General features: G+C 38.7%; 1 protein-coding gene across 2 annotated transcripts in view; it reads left to right on the forward strand.

Annotated features, from left to right (window-relative positions):
- gpr158a (G protein-coupled receptor 158a) overlaps positions 1-19,534 on the forward strand; it is a 93,846-nt gene that overhangs the window by 40,339 nt on the left and 33,973 nt on the right. For both annotated transcript variants that reach the window (XM_085286775.1, XM_085286776.1), the window contains exons 3-5: positions 6,388-6,490; positions 10,482-10,708; positions 14,605-14,673. In XM_085286775.1, the coding sequence (XP_085142901.1) occupies positions 6,388-6,490; positions 10,482-10,708; positions 14,605-14,673 (399 nt within the window). The remainder of the gene's footprint in view (positions 1-6,387; positions 6,491-10,481; positions 10,709-14,604; positions 14,674-19,534) is intronic.

The raw sequence follows: 19,534 nt of genomic DNA on the forward strand, positions 1-19,534 counted from the left end.
GGATCCTGGCTGCAGGAATTTGATCCCATGAGTCACAAAAGCATTAGAGAGGCTGGGTGTCAGTTGATAAGGACGTATCAGGACAGAGGTTCTGACACAAAATCTTATTTATTTATTTATTTATTGCATGAGAGCATTATTGTCGTGCTGAAACAGGAAAGGACAGAAACTGCTGGAGGCGTTCTTTTGTCTAAAACATCATCCCACATAAAGCCACATAAGAAATCAGAAGCGATGCTGTTTATCCAAACTATTGAAAATAGTCCTTAATAAGAAACAAACCACAAATTCTCTGTGTCCAAGTCAAGAGTAATATTCCAAGGTATATTATTCAAGTTAAATAAAGCTTGAGCTGAGCTTAAATGGATTTCTGTTTGGTGCTTTTTCAGGTCAAATTTGAATTAAAATTATCACAAAAAAATCAGACATTAATGATTAAAATGTGGTCTGTTAGAGGCAGCGCAGAGATAGGGAGTCTGAGTGTGGATGTGAAGCATGCCGCCAGTTGTGTGTACGTACCTGTTGAAGGCAGGCCATGTTGGTCTGAGAGCACAATGCACTCTAACACAAAGGCACCAAGTCACCATGACAATTAGCGTGTCAGAGTGTGCGTGACTGACAGCTGCCACAGCTGGGAGGTAAACAACAATGAGCAACGCTGATGGATAAACCTGGAGTGTCTGAGGCACTCACTACAATACAAGCGCTGCACGTCTCTTATACACGCGACTGTCGTAAAGAATAAATCTATTTACTTACATCTTATTCTGGGATAATTTCAGAAATAGAAATTTGATTATTTACATGGCTGGAATTTGCAATACTGTCTTTATATTTCGTGCTTCCTGGTCTGAAGCTCCGCGTTTAGCAGGGAAATATAAATTAAAATGAGAAGAAGCAACAGAAGAAAAATCAGAACAATTGCAATAGGGTTCCTGCAGCTTCCCTGCCTGGACCATAATTAATAGAAGATGTCATGCATATAGAAGTAGGTCACTGCCTGTGTGTGCTTCCTTTGAAATACCATAACACTGTGTTGTTTTATAAGCAGAGAAGATTTAGCCTACATAACAGAATGCAGAATAGACAATGGCAGTGATATATTTATATTTGAAAGCCTCCTTTTATTGATTTATCTGCAAATACTTTCCTCCAGCAATCAGTTGTTTAGTCAGTTACATCATAAAACGTTCTACATCACAAAAAAACCCTTGAAACTCGAAAACATTTCAAACACATTTGATGAAATGCATGTACATAATGCTTGGTATTTTAACTAGATGATCTTCAATTTGACTAATTGTTCCAAGACTTAAATTTCAAATATACTGCGTTGATCTTAGACAATATTCTGTCAGTGATAGGCTCAGGTAATTGTTTCTTGCTAAAAGTCATATTCTTGGTAACTTAGAATTGTGCACATCTCCATAAAACATTTTGAAAGATGTGTTCATTTTCACTCATTTTCAGTTTTACTCATAAGGATGACTTTACTCTATGTGAGCGTCCACCATTGTAACAGTGTATATAAGGGAAAGAATTATAGCCCCATGTTAATATTTTACAATATTCATCATTATTTGCAAACCTAAAGTGTTTACTGCATCTTGCTGCACAGCTGCTTTGCTGGTACCAGATTGAACCCCTCCAGTCTTGATTCTTCATTGGATAGATTCAACAAGGTGCTGGAAACATTCCTCAGAGATTTAGGTCAATATTGAGATCAAAGCTTCACACAGTAGCTGCAGATTTTTTGGCTGCACGTGATAATGCGAATCTCCTGTTCCACCACATCCCAAAAATCCTCTACTGGATTCAGATCTGGTGACCGTGAAGGCCATTTGAGTACAGTGTGACATGTGTGGCATGGTCATCAGCTCATCAGAGAGTCCAGTTTTGGGCTTAGGTTGTGCAGAGAGTGACACCCAGTGTGGTCTTCTGCTGCTTGTGGTCCATCTGCTTCAGCTTTAAATGGGTTATGTATTCAGAGATGCTCTTCTGCAAACCTTGGTTTGCAACGAGTGGTTATTTCAGCTTGATGAAGTCTAGCTATTCTACTCTGACCTTGACTGATAACACATTTTAGCTCAGAGACCTGCTGCTCACTGGATATTTTCTCTTTAAACCCTGAAGTTGGTTGTGTTGGAAAATCCCAGCAAATAAGCAGTTTCTGAAATGCTGTTTAAAAGTCATTTAAATTACCTTTCTGCTGCATCCTGATGCTCAGTTTGACATTCAGTAAGACATCCTAACTATGTCTACATGCCTAATTGCACTGACTTGCTGCCGTGCTATTGGCTGATTAGATATTTGGATTAACGAGCAGAGGAACAGTTGTACCTATTGTCAATATGGTTCATAAAACAATGTAAAAGATACAATTACTGTTTTATGACTAATTTTCTAAGAACATTATCTTGTTTTTTTAAGATGAAAGATTTCTTGTGGCTTTGCATTTTACAGTCCTTTGAAATGTACCAGTCTTCTGCCTGAGATCACATGTGATTGATGGCAGGTAGCTCAGAGGTGGACTGCTTCTCCCTTCAACAAACTCCACATCTGAGCCCCTGCATCAGTCACCACAGCAGGCAGGAATGGGATGTACTGCCAGGGCTATTCCTGGCTCCCCCTGTCACACACACTAAAAATATGCATGCTGGCACACACACACACACACACACACACACACACACACACACACACACACACACACACACACACACACACACACACCTGTCTCTGACAGTTTCCCCTAGTGTCTCCATCAGGTGGGAATATTAACAGTGGCAGGCAGTAGCTGTAGCACGATGAACCTGTCCTGAGGTAGTGACTTTTGGAGAATCAGTGGGGAAATCAGTTACCAGACTTTTTGTTGTTCCACAGTCCTCATTTAAAGCAAGAGCAGGTGGATTCAGATGAAAGATGGACAACTCGCCAATATGGCGAATCATCTGCTTTACAGATTCAATTCTGTGATTTTTTTGGTCTCTAGACAGTGCGGAGCTAAAACTATCCAGTGAAATCCAAACAGCTTCCTAAGCACCTTATTTATGCGCTCATTCATTTTACTCATCAATGTCCAATCTGAGTCTCTGGTTTTGAGTGACTTGGCAGTTTGCAGTTACCTCTGGCTGTCATTTCAAGCCAATAATAAGCAAAGAAAAATCAGGTCCATAAGCTGCATAAGCCTCGATTTTATTAAGTACAAAACAAGGTATCAGTAAAATGCAGTTTTACAAAAGAAAGTAATCAAATTCTGCATCTGTAAGACTTTTATAATAATGAACTATATTCTTCTCCCTCATTGTTCTCTAGAGTATCTGTGCTCTTGTTTGCATATGTTATTACAAGTTAACAAGTTTGTAAGATAATGGAGTGGCATATTAAGATAATTACTCATTTACCATTTACTATTTGGAGTCACTTCTCTGAGTCAGACCTGATGTACTTAACTCCAAAACTGATTCATAAGCTTCTGCAGCACTCTTTACGTGAAACACAACAAGTCACTAACTCTGTTCATACACTCTTTGGAGCTGCACAGATGGACCTCTAGAACTTCTCACTAAACAACCACACTGAGCTAAAGATGCTAAAATGCTGTGCAGGTTGGGTGATAATTCTGTGTGATCTTCACTGTAACTAAATTTTACAAAATATACCTGCCTTTCACTATAAAATAATTTATTTCTAGTGAGGTTTAAAATATCCTTTAGTCAACAGTATAACAACAAACCCACAGACTGTAAATAAAGGATGGCTAAGGAGTCGCACCTCTATTGTAGCTGACCAGCTGGGGGCAACTCCTCTGGCTACATAAAGACTGATGGTCACGTTTTCTATAGCCACACTAAACACTTTGCTAATGAACATTTGGTCTATTTTCTTTGTGGTCACTAGTTTCAAATCTTACTAAATATAACATGATGTTTATTGGGTAACTAACGTTGCTCTTCAGAGAGAACCAGATGACAGCAGCAGGGAATGCTTTCGGGCATGGCTACTTTCTGAATGAGAAGTTGCTACGGTATGAGCATGCAGTGTCAAACTGTAGTTTGACAGTCAGCTCTAGCTTCATATGTCTGTTTTCAAAACAGAGTGTTTAATACTTAGTTTAAGGCTTCCAGATGGAGCTTCACAAACCAGTGAATCATATCACTGTGGCTACACCCTTCAATACACAGTCTGTGCATAAACAAAAATTAACAGAAGCTACTGTAAAACTTATTTTAAAGAAAAACTCTGGGCATTTTTATTCCCCATGAACATGACTGGTGGAAGAGCGCTTAAAAAAGCATGATGGGGGAATATATTCAAAGCATGTGACACTAATAGCATAAAATATATAACAAAATGTCAGCAGTTCTGTTAGTGTTCGGTTGTCTCTAGTGTTATTTTCTACTTTCAGCGTTCCCCTTTATCTGTCGTGATGCCTTGTGGTTAATTAGTTATCTTTTGGTTACTTCCTGTTTTACTTTGAAGGTTTGGTTCCTCAGCTCTTTTATTTCCTGCTTTTGTTCTTTTCCCTCCTTTCTGATTGTCTGCTTTTGCTTATGTTTCATTTTTGTTTCAAACAGTCAAATGTGCCCAGAAAGGTTCCTAACTGTTTGGCAGCCATAATAAACCTTCAACAAGTCGCTATGTTAAGCCCACAGCTGAACTATGAACATTAGGCTCCTGTGAATAACTCTGCTTCTTATCAAAACAGATTGTTGTCATCTTTGAAGATTCAGGTTGTCATTGTATTTTTAGTCTTTGGGATTGCCTTTAATTGATTTCCTCATCCAAGCACGTCTTCCTTTTCCTTTAAAATTCCAGCTGTTGGGATAAATTGACGTTTTTCACTGGTGGTTCTTGTTTATATGGCCTGGCTCAAACAACAAAGTGAGATCACGCAGGGTGTGCATTTTCTGTTGATGCTGCAACACAGATGAGATTTGTCGCCATGTTGTTAAGGATTCTAAAATATAAATATACTATAATATACTAAAATATAATGCTATGTGCATATAACTTTATACATTTCTTGACATTTTCCAGGTGAATGGATTTGGGTAAAGGAAGTGGGAGGACATTTTATAAATACTAGACAGCACCCAGTGATTCTGTTTTGTTTTCTCTTTCGGACCGTGTGTTTTTCTAGCTGATAAAGACATGCTCTCTAATGATTTTTACCTGCATTTGGGTCGTCTCTCCGCCAATACTTGACAGATACGTGACATAGAGGGTATGTCTTGAAATAAGCATCTACTTCGTTACGAGCCGTGTGGGTATTATATAGTGTTTGAGTACAGTGGTGAGGAAAATCAGATTCACGGGTGTCAGATTGAGGGTCTTTCTAGGGTCTCACCACTAAAACGACAAGTCGTCTTCGACAGATTAGTGAAGAGTCACTTCATATACTTTGGCCTCTTCAGTGGAATTTACTTGAGGAAGTTGTCCACTGAATAGTAACCTGGTAATTACCTTGGGCTTTTGAGTCCTGGCTGGCCTCTCAAGGCTTCGACTGAGGAGCGCACACTCTCGGACTGAAAAATGCATTCAGCCCTCACCAAGGACCTTGAGAGACAGTCAGAAATAGCAGCCTCTCAAGACATGCCGAGTCCAGTCCGCTGTGAAGAGCATCACAGTGACTGGTGCTTCATTTTGACGTTGCCACCGGCCTTTCCTCTAGATCTCTCAGTCAGGTCACAAACACTTCATAGCGTGTCAAGTGTCAGCTAAAGTACCGTTGCTATTCTGGGCCTCTTGTCGTTTCTTTGGATTCATAAGTCATTATCGTCTTGGTTTAGAAAAACATGTTCACGTTGTGTGGAGAAAAAAATAAAAAAAAACAGTAAAGGAGTTTTTGAAGGAGAGCAAGAATGAGAGGGGAAAATGTGTTTGTACTGGGGAGATGATGAAATCTCATTCCCACAAGAAATAGAATTAATGGCGATTCTCTAATCAGGCAAATAAGTCTGTTCTTAATTTAGCTATTAATTATGTCTTGTAATTTGGCAAACAGCACACAAAGTCTGCCAAGGGTGCCCCCTGACGCCCCTCGTGTTTTTCTCTGCTCTTCTCAGTCTACTTCCTATCACACGTTCAATCAAATGGAAGAGGCTTTACTAATTTAATATGGAGAGACGAGGAGGCACAGTTAGACAGAAAGAGGAATCTCACAACTTAAATAATTAGACCCGTGTCCCTCCCGCAAGGCACTTGATCTCAGTCTGTTTGCTGAATGTGGTTTGCGGGCTTTACATTTTGCTTTGGTATTGACATATTTTAATAGTTTTCACGTCTGTGTCTGCATTACAAGATGTCACGATTAAACGCTGTTGATTGTAAAACTTATTCTAGCTTAAACTGCACTCATTTTTGTCTCTGGTCTTCTCTTCTCAGTGTTTGCCGATCCGTGGTCACGGATTTGTCTTGGACAAGTACAAGTGCCACTGCAGGAAAGGTTTCTATCATCCCAACAGAGTAGCTGTCAATGGTTTTACAAGTAAGTAATGGCAAATCAGTCACTGTAAGATGATTGTTCCTTTGTATGCAGACTTTATTCATGTGGCTGCGTTTAAGTGTTGCTAAACATGCTAACAATGAACAACCCTACGACTTAAAGCAGGGAAATCACAGGTGGAAGTGCGTACATTATAGCCAGTATGTGCCCAATTATACCCTGGCTTTAATTCACCTTTGTTAAATATATTAGGTACTTCTGTGCATATCAAAATGTTTGATGGCATTTAATATTTTCTGGAAATTGTCTGGAAATTTTCGTACTGACTAAACGCCACAGCAGTCCATGAAACGTGGCTGAAAGATCTGACAAATGTGAGTAAACTGAAGGATTGGTAAGTTGTGTTTATCGTACTTTTTGATTTGCAACGTCCACAGTTAAAACCTTTGTCCTGGACTGAGGTGAAGAGAAGAGCTGAGTGCAGAATGTAGAGTTTGGTGGAATAACAATGAAAAAGAAGTGCCTTAATTGGCAAAAATCTGAAAAAAACAATGTCCACTGCAGTCACTGGACTAAACAGGGCGTATCCAGACACTAAGAACCAGTAAAACATGGGGGGAAAACTGACGTCTTGATGAAGGTGAAGGGAGGATTATATGTAGACACACAGGACTGATTGCACAATGAGAGGCAGGTGAGAGCGGGTAATTAGCGGAACAGGAAGTAAAAAGCACAGGAGACACAAAGGTAAAAAATTATTATTTAGCATCAGATTTTTCAAGCAGTTGGGCAGCAAATGTTTGGAAATTTTAAAATGTTTCCACATAATCATCCTTTTTTCTCTCACTAAAATAGAGCAGATGAATTAACAATAAGTTCATTTTATTAATTCTGACTCTGCTAAAAGCTGCACTTTATGACGAAGACCGTCAGCTATTTGCGATAACCGTATCCGCCCTGTCTGAAAATTGAAGTAGCCCCAGTACCTGGGGAGGCTAATCTGGTTCGAGAAGGGAAATATCTTTTTAATGGTAGCGACTTTCTCCAGTTTATTCTGTCTGCTGTGAGTTAATTAAAAAAGGCTTTTGCAGACACAGAACCCCAGTGGTTTTCACCTGCCCTCCATCACTTTCTGTGCCATACTTTCATTTCAATCCACTTTCCCTCCTGCCTCATCCCACTCAAACCTCATACAGCGTGTTCTCGTGCGTCTGTTTCAATTTTACCCCCATTCTCATCCATTTCCCTCCCCCTTACCTTCCTTCACTCAGATTTTTCCACCATCTTATTGCATCCATTTTTTACTCTAAAACGTCACACTTCGTGCACAGAGAGCTAAATATATGTTCTGTCTGATTTAGCCAATTTGTGTTGTTTGCTGTGCTGCGAAGGCACACAAACTTGCATGTGCAAGTGTTCAAATCTGCATGAAAGCTCAGTGTGTGTGCATCTTTGTTAACCCAGCAATAGAGAGGAAAAGCAAGCCTGTTAGCGAGGCGTTGTGCTGCAGTTTGGCCCACCATGGGGCCAATAACAAGCCTGTTAATCCACAAGGGGACATCACTGACACTCCTGCAGAGGAAGCCTGTGCAACTCTCTTCCCTTTCTCTCACAGTGATCTTACATTGTGTATCTTGCATATAAATATGGGAGAGAGGTTACTGTAGCTGCGTTTCCTTTGACTGTCACTCAAACGTAGCAGCAACAAACCACTGAGAATGAGCTAAAGGAAATGACTCAATGCTACCGAGATAAGTACTCCTTTTGAAGGGATCAATGATGTGCCGAGTCATAGCTTTGAAAAATAGGCCAGTTTCTTTTTAAAGGCAAAATCCCTGCAAATCTCTGAGACAATGCCTGCTTCCAATAAAGCCTCTATAAAAGCTCTATAAGTCCAAAATGTGTTATCTATCCAACCACATGGGCATCTCTCAGGGGATTTCTATACAAGCCAATAACAAGTCCACTTCCTCCTTGTTGTCCCCCTGGGTTTGTTTCGTTTTTTGTTTTTTTTACCTTACTTTACCCTGAGAGAGAGTTTTTTTCTTAAGTTTGCGTAAGTTTTTGCTACTTCCCAATGTGACCATGTATGTATTTGAGCAAATAAAAAACAGCTACTTTTGAAGTGGTTATAGTTAGTTTATACTACGCTTCATTCAAAAACATTTCACAGCTTCTCTGGTCCTGGTAGGATAAACCAAAAAAGTTTTTAAAAAAAAGTCTTTGTGTGTGTTTTTATTAGGGAGCTGAAGTCATCAGCCTTGTATGATATGCCTGTGACTGAACAGGGTTGAGCAGTGTTGACTTTCCATGTTCACACACAGAGATCCATCTCCCTTTTGTTGACACAGTGTCGATGGCTTCTTGTAAGGTCAGAGACGAAGAAGAGTATATATACAGTCGGGATTCACTCTGCCACTGACGCACTTCATCTGGACAGATCTGGAGGAAAATTCAATAACAAGGAAAATTTAAATGACAGTTGCTGTACCATCTGTTCCTATCTTCTTCAAAATATGATGTCGAATGTCAAATTATTGAGTAAAAAAACAAAAAAAAAAACACATATACAAATCAAAAAGATTTACAGGTCAAGGGTAGTTGTGTAAAACCTAATTCAGTGAAAGTAGATGTTACAGTCTTTTATCTTTATATTTACCTATAACAAAGCGATCAAACCATTCAACCAATATTTTAACTACACTATTGATTATTGTTTCAAATTCATTCATTCAACTTTAGCAAAAAATTTCAACCAACTGGCAAACTGATTTTCTAGTTCTGTTTCTAGCTAACTAACTCTGTCAGATTGTGTTACCATATTAATAAATGTACTTTTTTATATTCTGATTTATTTTATAGCGTATGGGTATTCTATTTGTTATGTGTTTTCTATTAAATAATTTCTATTAAAGGCATTTGTTTATGCACAGCTCTCTTAAGGCCATGGCATTACCTTGATTTCTTTTCCAGCTGTTCTGTTGTGGATTTGCTCATCATTGTCATGTTGCATGAACAAATTTGGACAAAGCTTTGTAGTTCTTGGGTTTTTGGAGTTTCTCTGAGCATTGCACAGTCTGATCTAGGGGTGAATTTTCTTGAATGTCCACTCCTGGTAAGAGATGGCAACTGTCTTGAATGTTTTTCACTTGTGAATAATCTTTCTTAGTGTACAATGATGGCCTTCTTTACTTTTATAGAGCTGCTCAGACTTGTTTACGATGATCTGCATCTGATTAGCAGAAATGCTATTTACCCTCTTGATTCCTATGGATGGAGGAAGGGTGTACATAGTTTTTTCACACATTCATTTTTTTGTTAAATATTCTGTAACATTGTGTAATATGTTGCCCTGTTGTTTATCTGAGGTTATATTTAACCAGTTTTTGAACCTCTTAAGGACCAGATGATCTCTTTTTATGTCCTGATACGTAAAAACTTAAAACTTGAGTGCGTACTTTCTTTTTCACACGACAGTTTATCATCTAGCTCATTTATTTTAAGTTGACAACTTATCAGTCCCACCATTAATTCTAGCATTTTTCAACTGTTGATCTTTCTTTTGTTTTGCTTTATAAACTAAGAGTACAACGTTTACTTCATTATATTTCATAATTCATTTCTATTGTTAGCCAACTGAATAAGCTAAACTTATTTGTCATTTTATCCAATAAATATTTATCCGTGACTTTTAGCTGTTGGAATTGCATTTAATATTTCAGAAATGTATTTATTCAGCACATTGTGCTCTTGAATTCAGATATTTTTTAGTATTTTTAATTTTTATTAAATGCACTAATTTATGTGCTACTTTAGCCTAAATGAACTTCAGTTGCAGAAAATTGTTGGCGGGGTTATTGTGTCAGTATTTCGGGCCGTTTATTTATTTTTTATTATTATTAAAAATGTAGCTATAATTGTCCTGGAACACACAAAATATATGAAATCAGCCTGTGAGAGTTTTTATTTAGTGTTTGTTTCTTTGAGTATTTAAGATTTTGGGACTTCTTCTTTTCAATGTTTTCTTTGACAGGAATGGGGAGGAAGGGAAAACCTGCAGATAGCAGTCCCAACACAGAGGAGGGATCTTCCAGTGACTGCCTGCCTTGCCAGCAGGGTTGTGCCTACTGTAAAGATGACACCCCCTGTGTGGTACAAGAGGATGGCGCTCTTCGCATGGCTGTGGTCTCTTTCCAGTGCCTCTGCATGCTGATCGTCTTCATTAGCATGGTCCTTATATACCACTTTCGTAGGAATAAGGTAGGTGTTATAATAAAACAATGATTTTCCAGATACGTCATCTTGAATTGGTATTAAAGGGCATCTTCTTCTTTAATATAATCATATTTATGTGTTTTAAACCAAGAATGTAGTCATTAATGCCATGAAGAGCTAAAGTTTTGTGACTCAACAGTGGATAAGAGAGATCTACACTAATTTAATTCACAATTGCAACATCACATCAACATGTTTGATGTTTTATAGGCCATATGGTCATCAAAGCCCGCTCGAACTAATAAACAGTAGTTCCAAATGTGGGTGGTCACAATAAAGCTTTGAAATGATTTCAAATGAATCGAACACTTCAGATCAAGTCAAAATCACCACCTTGGATCACGACCAAAGTTTGCAAACACAAAAGCACATTTACTTTGATTCATACATCAGACCACTCACCATTCAATCTGTTTAATCTTTTACTTATGATGCGTGGTTTATATGTATATTTGAATGATGACACCTGGTTGAAATCCCCTGCTTAATTTAGTAACTTCACTAAGTTTTACATTATTTACATGACCTTGAGACCATGCACCTTTAAAAAGAAGAGTATGAATGTAAGATGTGATGCAAAGTAAAGATTGAGATTTAGCTCATGCAAGAGTGCTGCCTGTGGTACGGTGGGGTCCTATAATCAGTCACAGAGAGTGAATGATCAGCAAACGTGGAGAATACTGTATTTTACTCGTTTCTTACTCGAGCATGGCATGAGTTTGCGAATTAGTCACGTTTATTTTTGTTTTTGTGTTTGTCTGGTTTTTCTTTGCCTGAATGAGCTTTTTCATTTGACAAGCCCCATACCTACTTTCAGCTGCTCCCTTTAGGGGTCGCCACAGTGGATCATCCTCCTCCTAGTTTCATCTCATTGTATCTACTGTATCGCCTTTCTAGATCTCAATTTCTATCTAAAAAGTGAAAAAAAAAAAGAAAACAGGCTGGATGTGCTGGTAGTGGAGGAATTTAGAGACTTAGTCAGGTTTGAGATTTTAAATGGACTTAAAGGCTTAAAAAACTATTCTGTTAAGTTTAGAAAAAGATTGTGGTTTGGGTTCAAATACAACGGTTGTCCTTTTTTTTTTTGCCTGGGTGAGGATACCTATACAAATTTTGTGGTTGATCAAAAGAGCTCATTCATTTTTTCATGTTATTGTGATGTAACCGTAACCTCTGACTCTAACCCTCTCTAAGTCTATACTTTCCGTACATGAAGTAGTACATACTACTTACACGAATTACAAATTCAGTCTAATTCGTAGCATCTCTTTGGTGATTCTTTTGTTTCTTGGATCTACGTAACTACTTTTTTAAAAGTGGGATTTGGCTTTTCAACTCAATTCAATTCAATTTTATTTATCCAGCGCCAAATCACAACAACAGTCGCCTCAAGGCGCTTCATGTTGTAAGGTAGACCCTACAATAATGCATACAGAGAAAACTCAACAATCATATGACTCCCTATGGGCAAGCACTTTGGCGACAGTGGGGAGGAAAAACTCCCTTGTAACAGGAAGAAACCACCGGCAGAACCAGGATCAGTGAGGGTCGGCCAACTGCCGCGACCAGTTGGGGTGAGAGAAGGACGACAGGATAAAAGACATGCTGTGGAAGAGAGACAGAGATCGATCCTCCAGGAATCAGTCCTGGAGTTTTCAAGTACCAGAATTAGACTAGCGTCAGAATGCTGTGGACTGTGGAGGGCATTGAGTTACATTTGTTAGTTATCAGCAAGACTATATTTTAGTCATTTACTAAGCAGCACTTTGATGACACAGATTCCTCATCAGTCTAGCAACTCAATTTGTTGATGGTGTCTGAGCATCACTGCTCTAATATGCCGGAAAATGAAACATGCATTAGAAACAGAGTGTTTTATATATTAATACTAATATTCAAAAGCTTTGCGACTCAAAACACAGAACTACCTCAACACACACTCAGGATGCTACACTTGCTGGGATCTGCAAACCGTAGCAGACAAACAGGAGATTCAGTTTCATTTCACTACAGGAGCCAACTCAGGTGTGAGACCCTACAATGTTAGAGAGAAAACCTCAACAGCCAGACAACCCAATCAAGTAACCCTTCTGCGACAGTGGGAAGAAAAAACTCCCACAAAAAGCAGAAGGAGACGGGGTGTGTATTGTGTACTTTTCCAGGATAAGAAAAAGTGAGATACCATATGGGGAAAACTGCGACTGCTCCCACTGTTCAGTGTTACCTGAATACACCGTACAATGTCTCGTGTTTTGGAACAAAAAAATAAATATATATTCATGTCAAGACACAAAACTTGATTTTGTATGGTTAATATTTCAAACATTTTTTCTTTAGTTTAACATCTACCTAATTAAATCTCTGAACTTTTCAGCCTCCCATTGCTCCCGTTGTTTCTGTCAGTTAAGTGTCTTAATTACTAGCTTTGAATTGAGCATCAAACATCTGAGGTTTAGCCTGAAGATGCTCCACATTCCTGACAAAGGAACTTCTAGCTGCTCTGTCTTCCACACCCGAGGACTCTGCCATTACAACGGCTAGAGTTCATCAAAGGATCATCCCCATTATTAAAGCAGATGGATGTTTCAGGTACTCCAGGGCTTTGTCATAATTTAAAGGCTACTTATATAATTCCAATTAATGTCATTAAACTAAGTTTAAGATTTTGTTTCAAAGTTCTTTGCAGACTTTTCAATTACATTCATGCAATTTAATTAAATAAGTTTATCTGGTGCACCAAGAGAGCCCTTTTGCTTTCTTTTGCATGTATCTTTAAATGGGTGGCACAGCTGTCCTCTGCTCTCTGAAAGCCCCCCTCAAGCGCCTTGTCAATTAGAGGACGATATGTTGCTAAATATCTTACACAAGAGGTGCACACAAAGCGCCTGCAAATGGTGGATGCTTCTATAAAAAGTGCTTAAGGGAGGAGCTTTTGCTTTGCTCTTCTCCTCTTTCAAGTAACAAGGAACAAACCTCCATCCTCTTTAAATCAGCCTTGAGTATTTTGACATGCTGTGTGATACATTTTTAATGTGAATAAAAACTTTTTGGCTTACAGAATCGCCTAAATGATACCCTGTTTCTGTTATATCTTTTAAAAAGTGGGCAGTTCTGTACATGTTATTTGGTTTATTTCTGTTTACGGTACACACACATCACAATTAAAGCTGTCCATTTATGTTTTTATATTAAAAACTGAAAAACTTTCTTCTGCAATCTGTTTGTAATGTAATTGAAGTTGGTCATAGTGACAAACCACCCAACACTACAATTGCTCTTTATGTAGCATTTGAGTCTCTTTGACATCACTGTTTTGGTGTTATGGCCATTGCATGGCTTTGAAATGTGGTTGTTTGGTGGATTTTTCTTCAGTGAAAAGGCCCCAATAAAACCTCAGTAATAGTTAGTTAAGGCTTTGGTCCTTCCTGGAGGATCGGCCAACGACAATTTTCCACCAGCACAGTCTCTCCTGAGCTGCCTTATCCTTTAATGGTTGGTTTAATGGTTTAATATTGCTCTGTCCACTGCTACAAGTTGATTTTGCTATTGCTATATTTTCTCGTCACCAGACTGAGAGTATTTGGCACAGGTACTGAAAGAATCAGGACTTGGCTGCTGTTGTGGTTCTCTGCATCTCTGCTTTATACAGATTTCAAGTTAAATAATCATAGCTTGATGTGTTGACTGATCTCCCTGGGGCTACAACAACACCACTAGTCCCACCACCCTGTACTAGTAAAAGATGAACAACTTGAGCTTGTGAATGTCTTTGATACCAGTTGGCTAAACATATTATTCCTATTTTGTGCTCAGATTTCTTATATATTAAATGGTCGATAAATCAGAAGTTTAATAATTGTTGTGTGTTTGTGTTTCCACAGAGTATCAGAGCATCAGGTCTTGTCCTGCTGGAGGCCATCCTGTGCGGGGCTCTGCTTCTCTACTTTCCAGTAAGCCTGAGACTCTTGTGAGCTTGTGCATGTGTCGCCGTGCAGCCTTGGATCTCTTCATGCAATCATTTTTTGAAGTGTTAGCTGATAATCTACATGCCATGCTCCTTTGAGCTGAAAATAAAAATGTTCTCCTTGACTGAAGGCTGGCATTCAGCTCGACCTTCACTTCACACCGTCGCTCATTCATCTAAAGCAAAATCACATATCTGAGAACAAAGTTTCATATCTGCAGCAGCGGCACAAAGTGGGATTGTTTGCCTTGTCAGACAGTGCAAACCCCAGTTCATAAATCATACTGTTCAGGTGCTTTTTTGGTGGCAGCTGAATGGAGCTGTGATAAGCAGGGATTTCACAGCCGAAGTGTGTATGTGATAAAATGGGACTGGCAGAGACTAACATCCCAGGGCTTGTTGGTGACCCCCTGCTAACTGTACACAGAGCTGGCCAATGAACCCAGCAGCCTGTCAACACTACCATCTGTTGACCAGCCACTCACGCTGCTTCATACGCATTGTGTTAATTTAAAACCAGCACACAGAATTTATTTTTACTGTAACCTTTTTAAGACTTTATTATTTATATTTATTCTTAACACAAACTACCATCATTTGATCCAGTTTCTTTAGTTCTGAACTAAACTTATCATTAATAGTGTCTTGAATTCAAGATTTATTTTTATTTTTAAATTCATTATTTAGTACTTGAGCTTCTGCTACGTCAGCCACACCCAACCCCTGCTGCACTCTCCCTTTAACCGATTCATTGATCTATTAATCCATCAATCTAGAGATCAATTCTTTCTTTCTTTTTTCTTTGCTTCACACATACATTTAATCGCTTTGCTTTAAAGACACAAGGAATCAAATAATTGAGTAGATACTTTCAAAGAAGACCTACTGTGTTCTTCTCCACCTCCATATTTCTAATCTTGGAATCTGCTGCAGCGTCATTGCATAATTAACAGTTAACAATTAACATTAAAATTTGTTGTATCTTTAGTATATACAGTCCTGCAGTTCATTCTCTGTCTGAACAAAACCAGGCTCCTGTCTCTTTAATCCTCACCTCCTGAAAGTATCTTCTAATTGGCAGCCCCTCGCCTGGCTTCTCCAAACAAAACTAAGCCACGCCTTCACGTCTCAGAAATGCCCATATAAGGAAACGAGCTAATCCCAGAGCGATATAGGAATAAAATAAAACAAAACTGACCATTTAGAGCAAGGGTGGCTTGATATTTTTCCTCATGCGACCTCACTGATTTTGATAAAGTAAAAAAAAAAAAAAACACTGCACTGTGCGCCCAATCAAAAGAATGATAAGTAAACAGCTGAAATATGTTCATTTATATATTATAATATATACCTGCATCAGTGAATGAATATAACATAAAAATTCACAGATACAAACCGAACAGATACATGGTCATATTCATGAATATGAATTAAATTGTTTAGCTGTATCACTGACGGAAAAAAACAACTAAATAAGTAAAATTTAGTATATACATATTTAACATTTATTTGGGCCGGCTTCCTAAATATATTACTAGACACCAAGTATTTAAATATATATTATTATTATGTTATTATTAGATATAGATTTACTTCCATTTGAGACACTGATGGGATCAATATACAATTGGGCAATCCCCACACTTGTATTTTAGCACTGGTGAACTCATCAGTTTTCTACTGTGGCAGGATCTAACTCCACAGTCTCGGACTGCAGCTGCTGGTATTCCATGATCTGGTCTGACACTCCAGAACGTGCAGCTGGCTGAAAACTGTTTTATGCTGGTAGTTTACTGAGGCTTCAGATGTTCACTTCAGATATGTCTAAGCTGAAATAACAATGTTGGTCCCCTCAGTCCAATTGGATTACCAATGCTGGTGTCAATACTGATTCGCCCATACCTACAGTACTGTCCAAAAGTCTTCTCTTCTTTATGTTTTGTTTCCAAGGAGTCACTTTTTTTTTCTTCATTTTTAAAGTAGTCTAGAGCAGTAATTTTTCAGGCTTTCCAGAGGCCTTTAAAGGGCTTTTTTGGACATTGTCTGATTTTTTGATTTTCAGTGTGTGTACCTGGTATGGTTTTGCTTTTTTCAAACATTTGAGTATTTCCAAGTAATTAGAAGCTCAGTGGAGAGACAACTGATTCTGTTACAAAGTATATTTTGTATGATTTATTTAAGAAATATGTGTCACCCACAAACACAGACATAAACACTGTGTTGAAATTGTGGCTTTTATTGGTTTTTGATTGGAGGGGTTTTTAGTTTTAGGACTCAGAGTCAGATTGAGATGGTCTCTAACCCCCGTTGCATATTTTAAGCACGTTGATTTTAGACGTTTTTGGCTCACTGGAATTCTCTTGACCTGATTGTTTGAAATGGTGTCCATTTTTAAAATGAACAACTTAGACTGTAAAAGGGTATCAATGTGACAGCAACTAAGGGATATAAATAAACATAATGATCCTATTTTAAGATTTAAAGCTTCTTCAGTGTGTTAATGGGCTTTGGAAATGGATTTCTTATAATTCAGGGAGAAATTGAAGTAGAAAATAAGAAACATATTGGATTGTCACTTGTGGTATAAGTTTTGAATAGTGCTAAATAAGAATAAATGTAATTCCACCCATGTAAAATATCCACTGAAGCTGTAAGCTGTGCGACAGATTAAGGCTCTTTCTTTATTTTACTTACCAAAAAAATTATGTCTAACAGTGTTATGCAATCTATACCAGTGAAAATCAATTCAGGTTTATCAGTGACACTGTTCAGCCAGCTTCTGCAGTACCTCATTATTTTTTGCAGATGAACACCCACATGCCATTGATTTACATGAAACCACCATTATGTCTTTCTCCCAGGAGCACGGGGCATTGGCTAATTGTAATTTAGTCGCAATCACGTGGAGATATATGCTTAGCGAAGCAATGCAAAGTAAATGTAATTAAAGCCAACTGATGTAGAGCCGAATAATCAATGCAATTTGCTGTGACAAGATCCTGGAAAGTAATAATGTTTGAAATCTGCGAGTGAAAGCAAGCCCGGGAGTCAGGTTATTGGTTAGTGAATGAATGAATAGCAGATGATATTCTTGCATCCAGCTGGAGTAGTGATGGCAGCGGAAGCTAAAAATAGATGGCTTGTAAAGAGGCTGTACAAAGGAATTTGACTTTGTAGCTCACTCTGTAAATCCTACCTCATTTAGAGATTACAATGCTTTGAAATGTTCTTGTGGAATAAATGCAGGAGGATTCAGTTTGATCGTCCGCCATCAGCCTGAACACGACAGAACTTGTTTTGATAATATATGATATATTGGCCCGATTGTGTGTGTGTGTTCGTGCAAGGGGAAAGACATCTTTCTGCATTTTACTCTGCAGCATGCTAGATTGATCTCCACCCTGATGCATTTCCATGTCTCCCCTGTGAATCCCACATGAGCCATGGCTGCGAGGGCGAGGCACATCACTCCCAATCTAAATATAGATTCAGAAATATTCCACCGTTGCTGCCGCTGCTCCTATTTTAAATATTTCCACTGTTATTAAGCAGCAGGAGAGCTACATCTCTTTCTGCTCCTGTAGCATTCAGCTTTGTGAAGTAATGCGATTTTCCCCCCCTTTTTTCTCTCCTGGGTGTGTCACATGCAATAACTTCAGTTTCCCCCCCCACTCCCTCCTGCTTTGAGATGAAAGGGGAGGAGGGAGGGACAGACAGTGCAGAGGGAAAGAGGCAAAACTATGGCAGTGCCAAAACTGACTATTTCTGTCTGGCTGCGGAGATGGAGAGATGGACACGCATTTGTGAATCACAATGTGATCCTTGGATGAGCTTGCCAGTTTGCGTCTTTGTGGCTTCTTATTGACGCTGTTGGTGAGGCTTCGATTGGAGCAAAGTGACTGTTTGGATCGGCGCGTTTTCCTTTCAGGTGGAGCCAGGAACACATTCAGATAGGAAACTTGACTTGTAAGGGAGATAGACATGGAAATACAGGAAGCTGCTTTACTGAACATGACTTTACTTATTTTAGTTTTCTACAGCTTCCAGAAGAGAGAGACTCTTCCACATTTGCCTCACTTGTGCTCCATTTACTCATGTTTTCTGTGTGTCACTTTAATCCGTGTTGATGTTCTTTCACTTGTTGTTATTTTCTATCTACCTTCTAGCTTCTGTTGCTCTTAGCAATGCACCTCAGTACTTGTGATGTCAAATATTCAGTACTTGCCTACTCTTTTCCTGGCTTATGTTTGTAGTATGTTTAATTACCTAATAACTTAAAGGACGTCAAATTAACAGTTTTGGAGATTTTAGACATTATTTTTGGCCCGTTATTTTCCTATGATCGAATTCATGGGAAATTTACTTTTAGGACTGGGGATGCTGAAAAAGTGGGCAATCCCTACTGAGCTCTATAGATGTGAAAAATTAAGGCCAAGGGACACTAAAGCTCATATAATAGCTACTACTGATCCAAAGAAACAAACATATCTTCATGATCAAATTCAGGTTATTTACTTGGGTTGAATTAAATCTACTTCCTTTAATTCTTCCACATCTCTGTAGTCAGTTATGGAAAAAATGCACATGCATATGCACACACATTAGAAATCACCTTTGCCAAAAATAAGGTTTCCCCTGCAGAAATCACATCCTTGATTCCTTTACCCACTCAATGCAAGGAAACCCAAGTCACCCATTGGTGGAAAAAAATAACAAAGCACTGCAGATAACCAGTAACATCCATGTAAATGCATCATATGAGGCTTCCCAGCCCTTCTTGTGTGCACTCCACTGCAGTCTGCCCCAGAGACAGCCCTCGTTGTTGCTCTCTTCCTCCCACACCCCCT

Source organism: Mchenga conophoros, linkage group LG9 (assembly GCF_057382185.1).
Source record: "Mchenga conophoros isolate Kocher_MC1m ecotype Shallow Benthic linkage group LG9, M_conophoros_male_GT1.1, whole genome shotgun sequence".
Lineage (NCBI taxonomy): Eukaryota > Metazoa > Chordata > Actinopteri > Cichliformes > Cichlidae > Mchenga > Mchenga conophoros.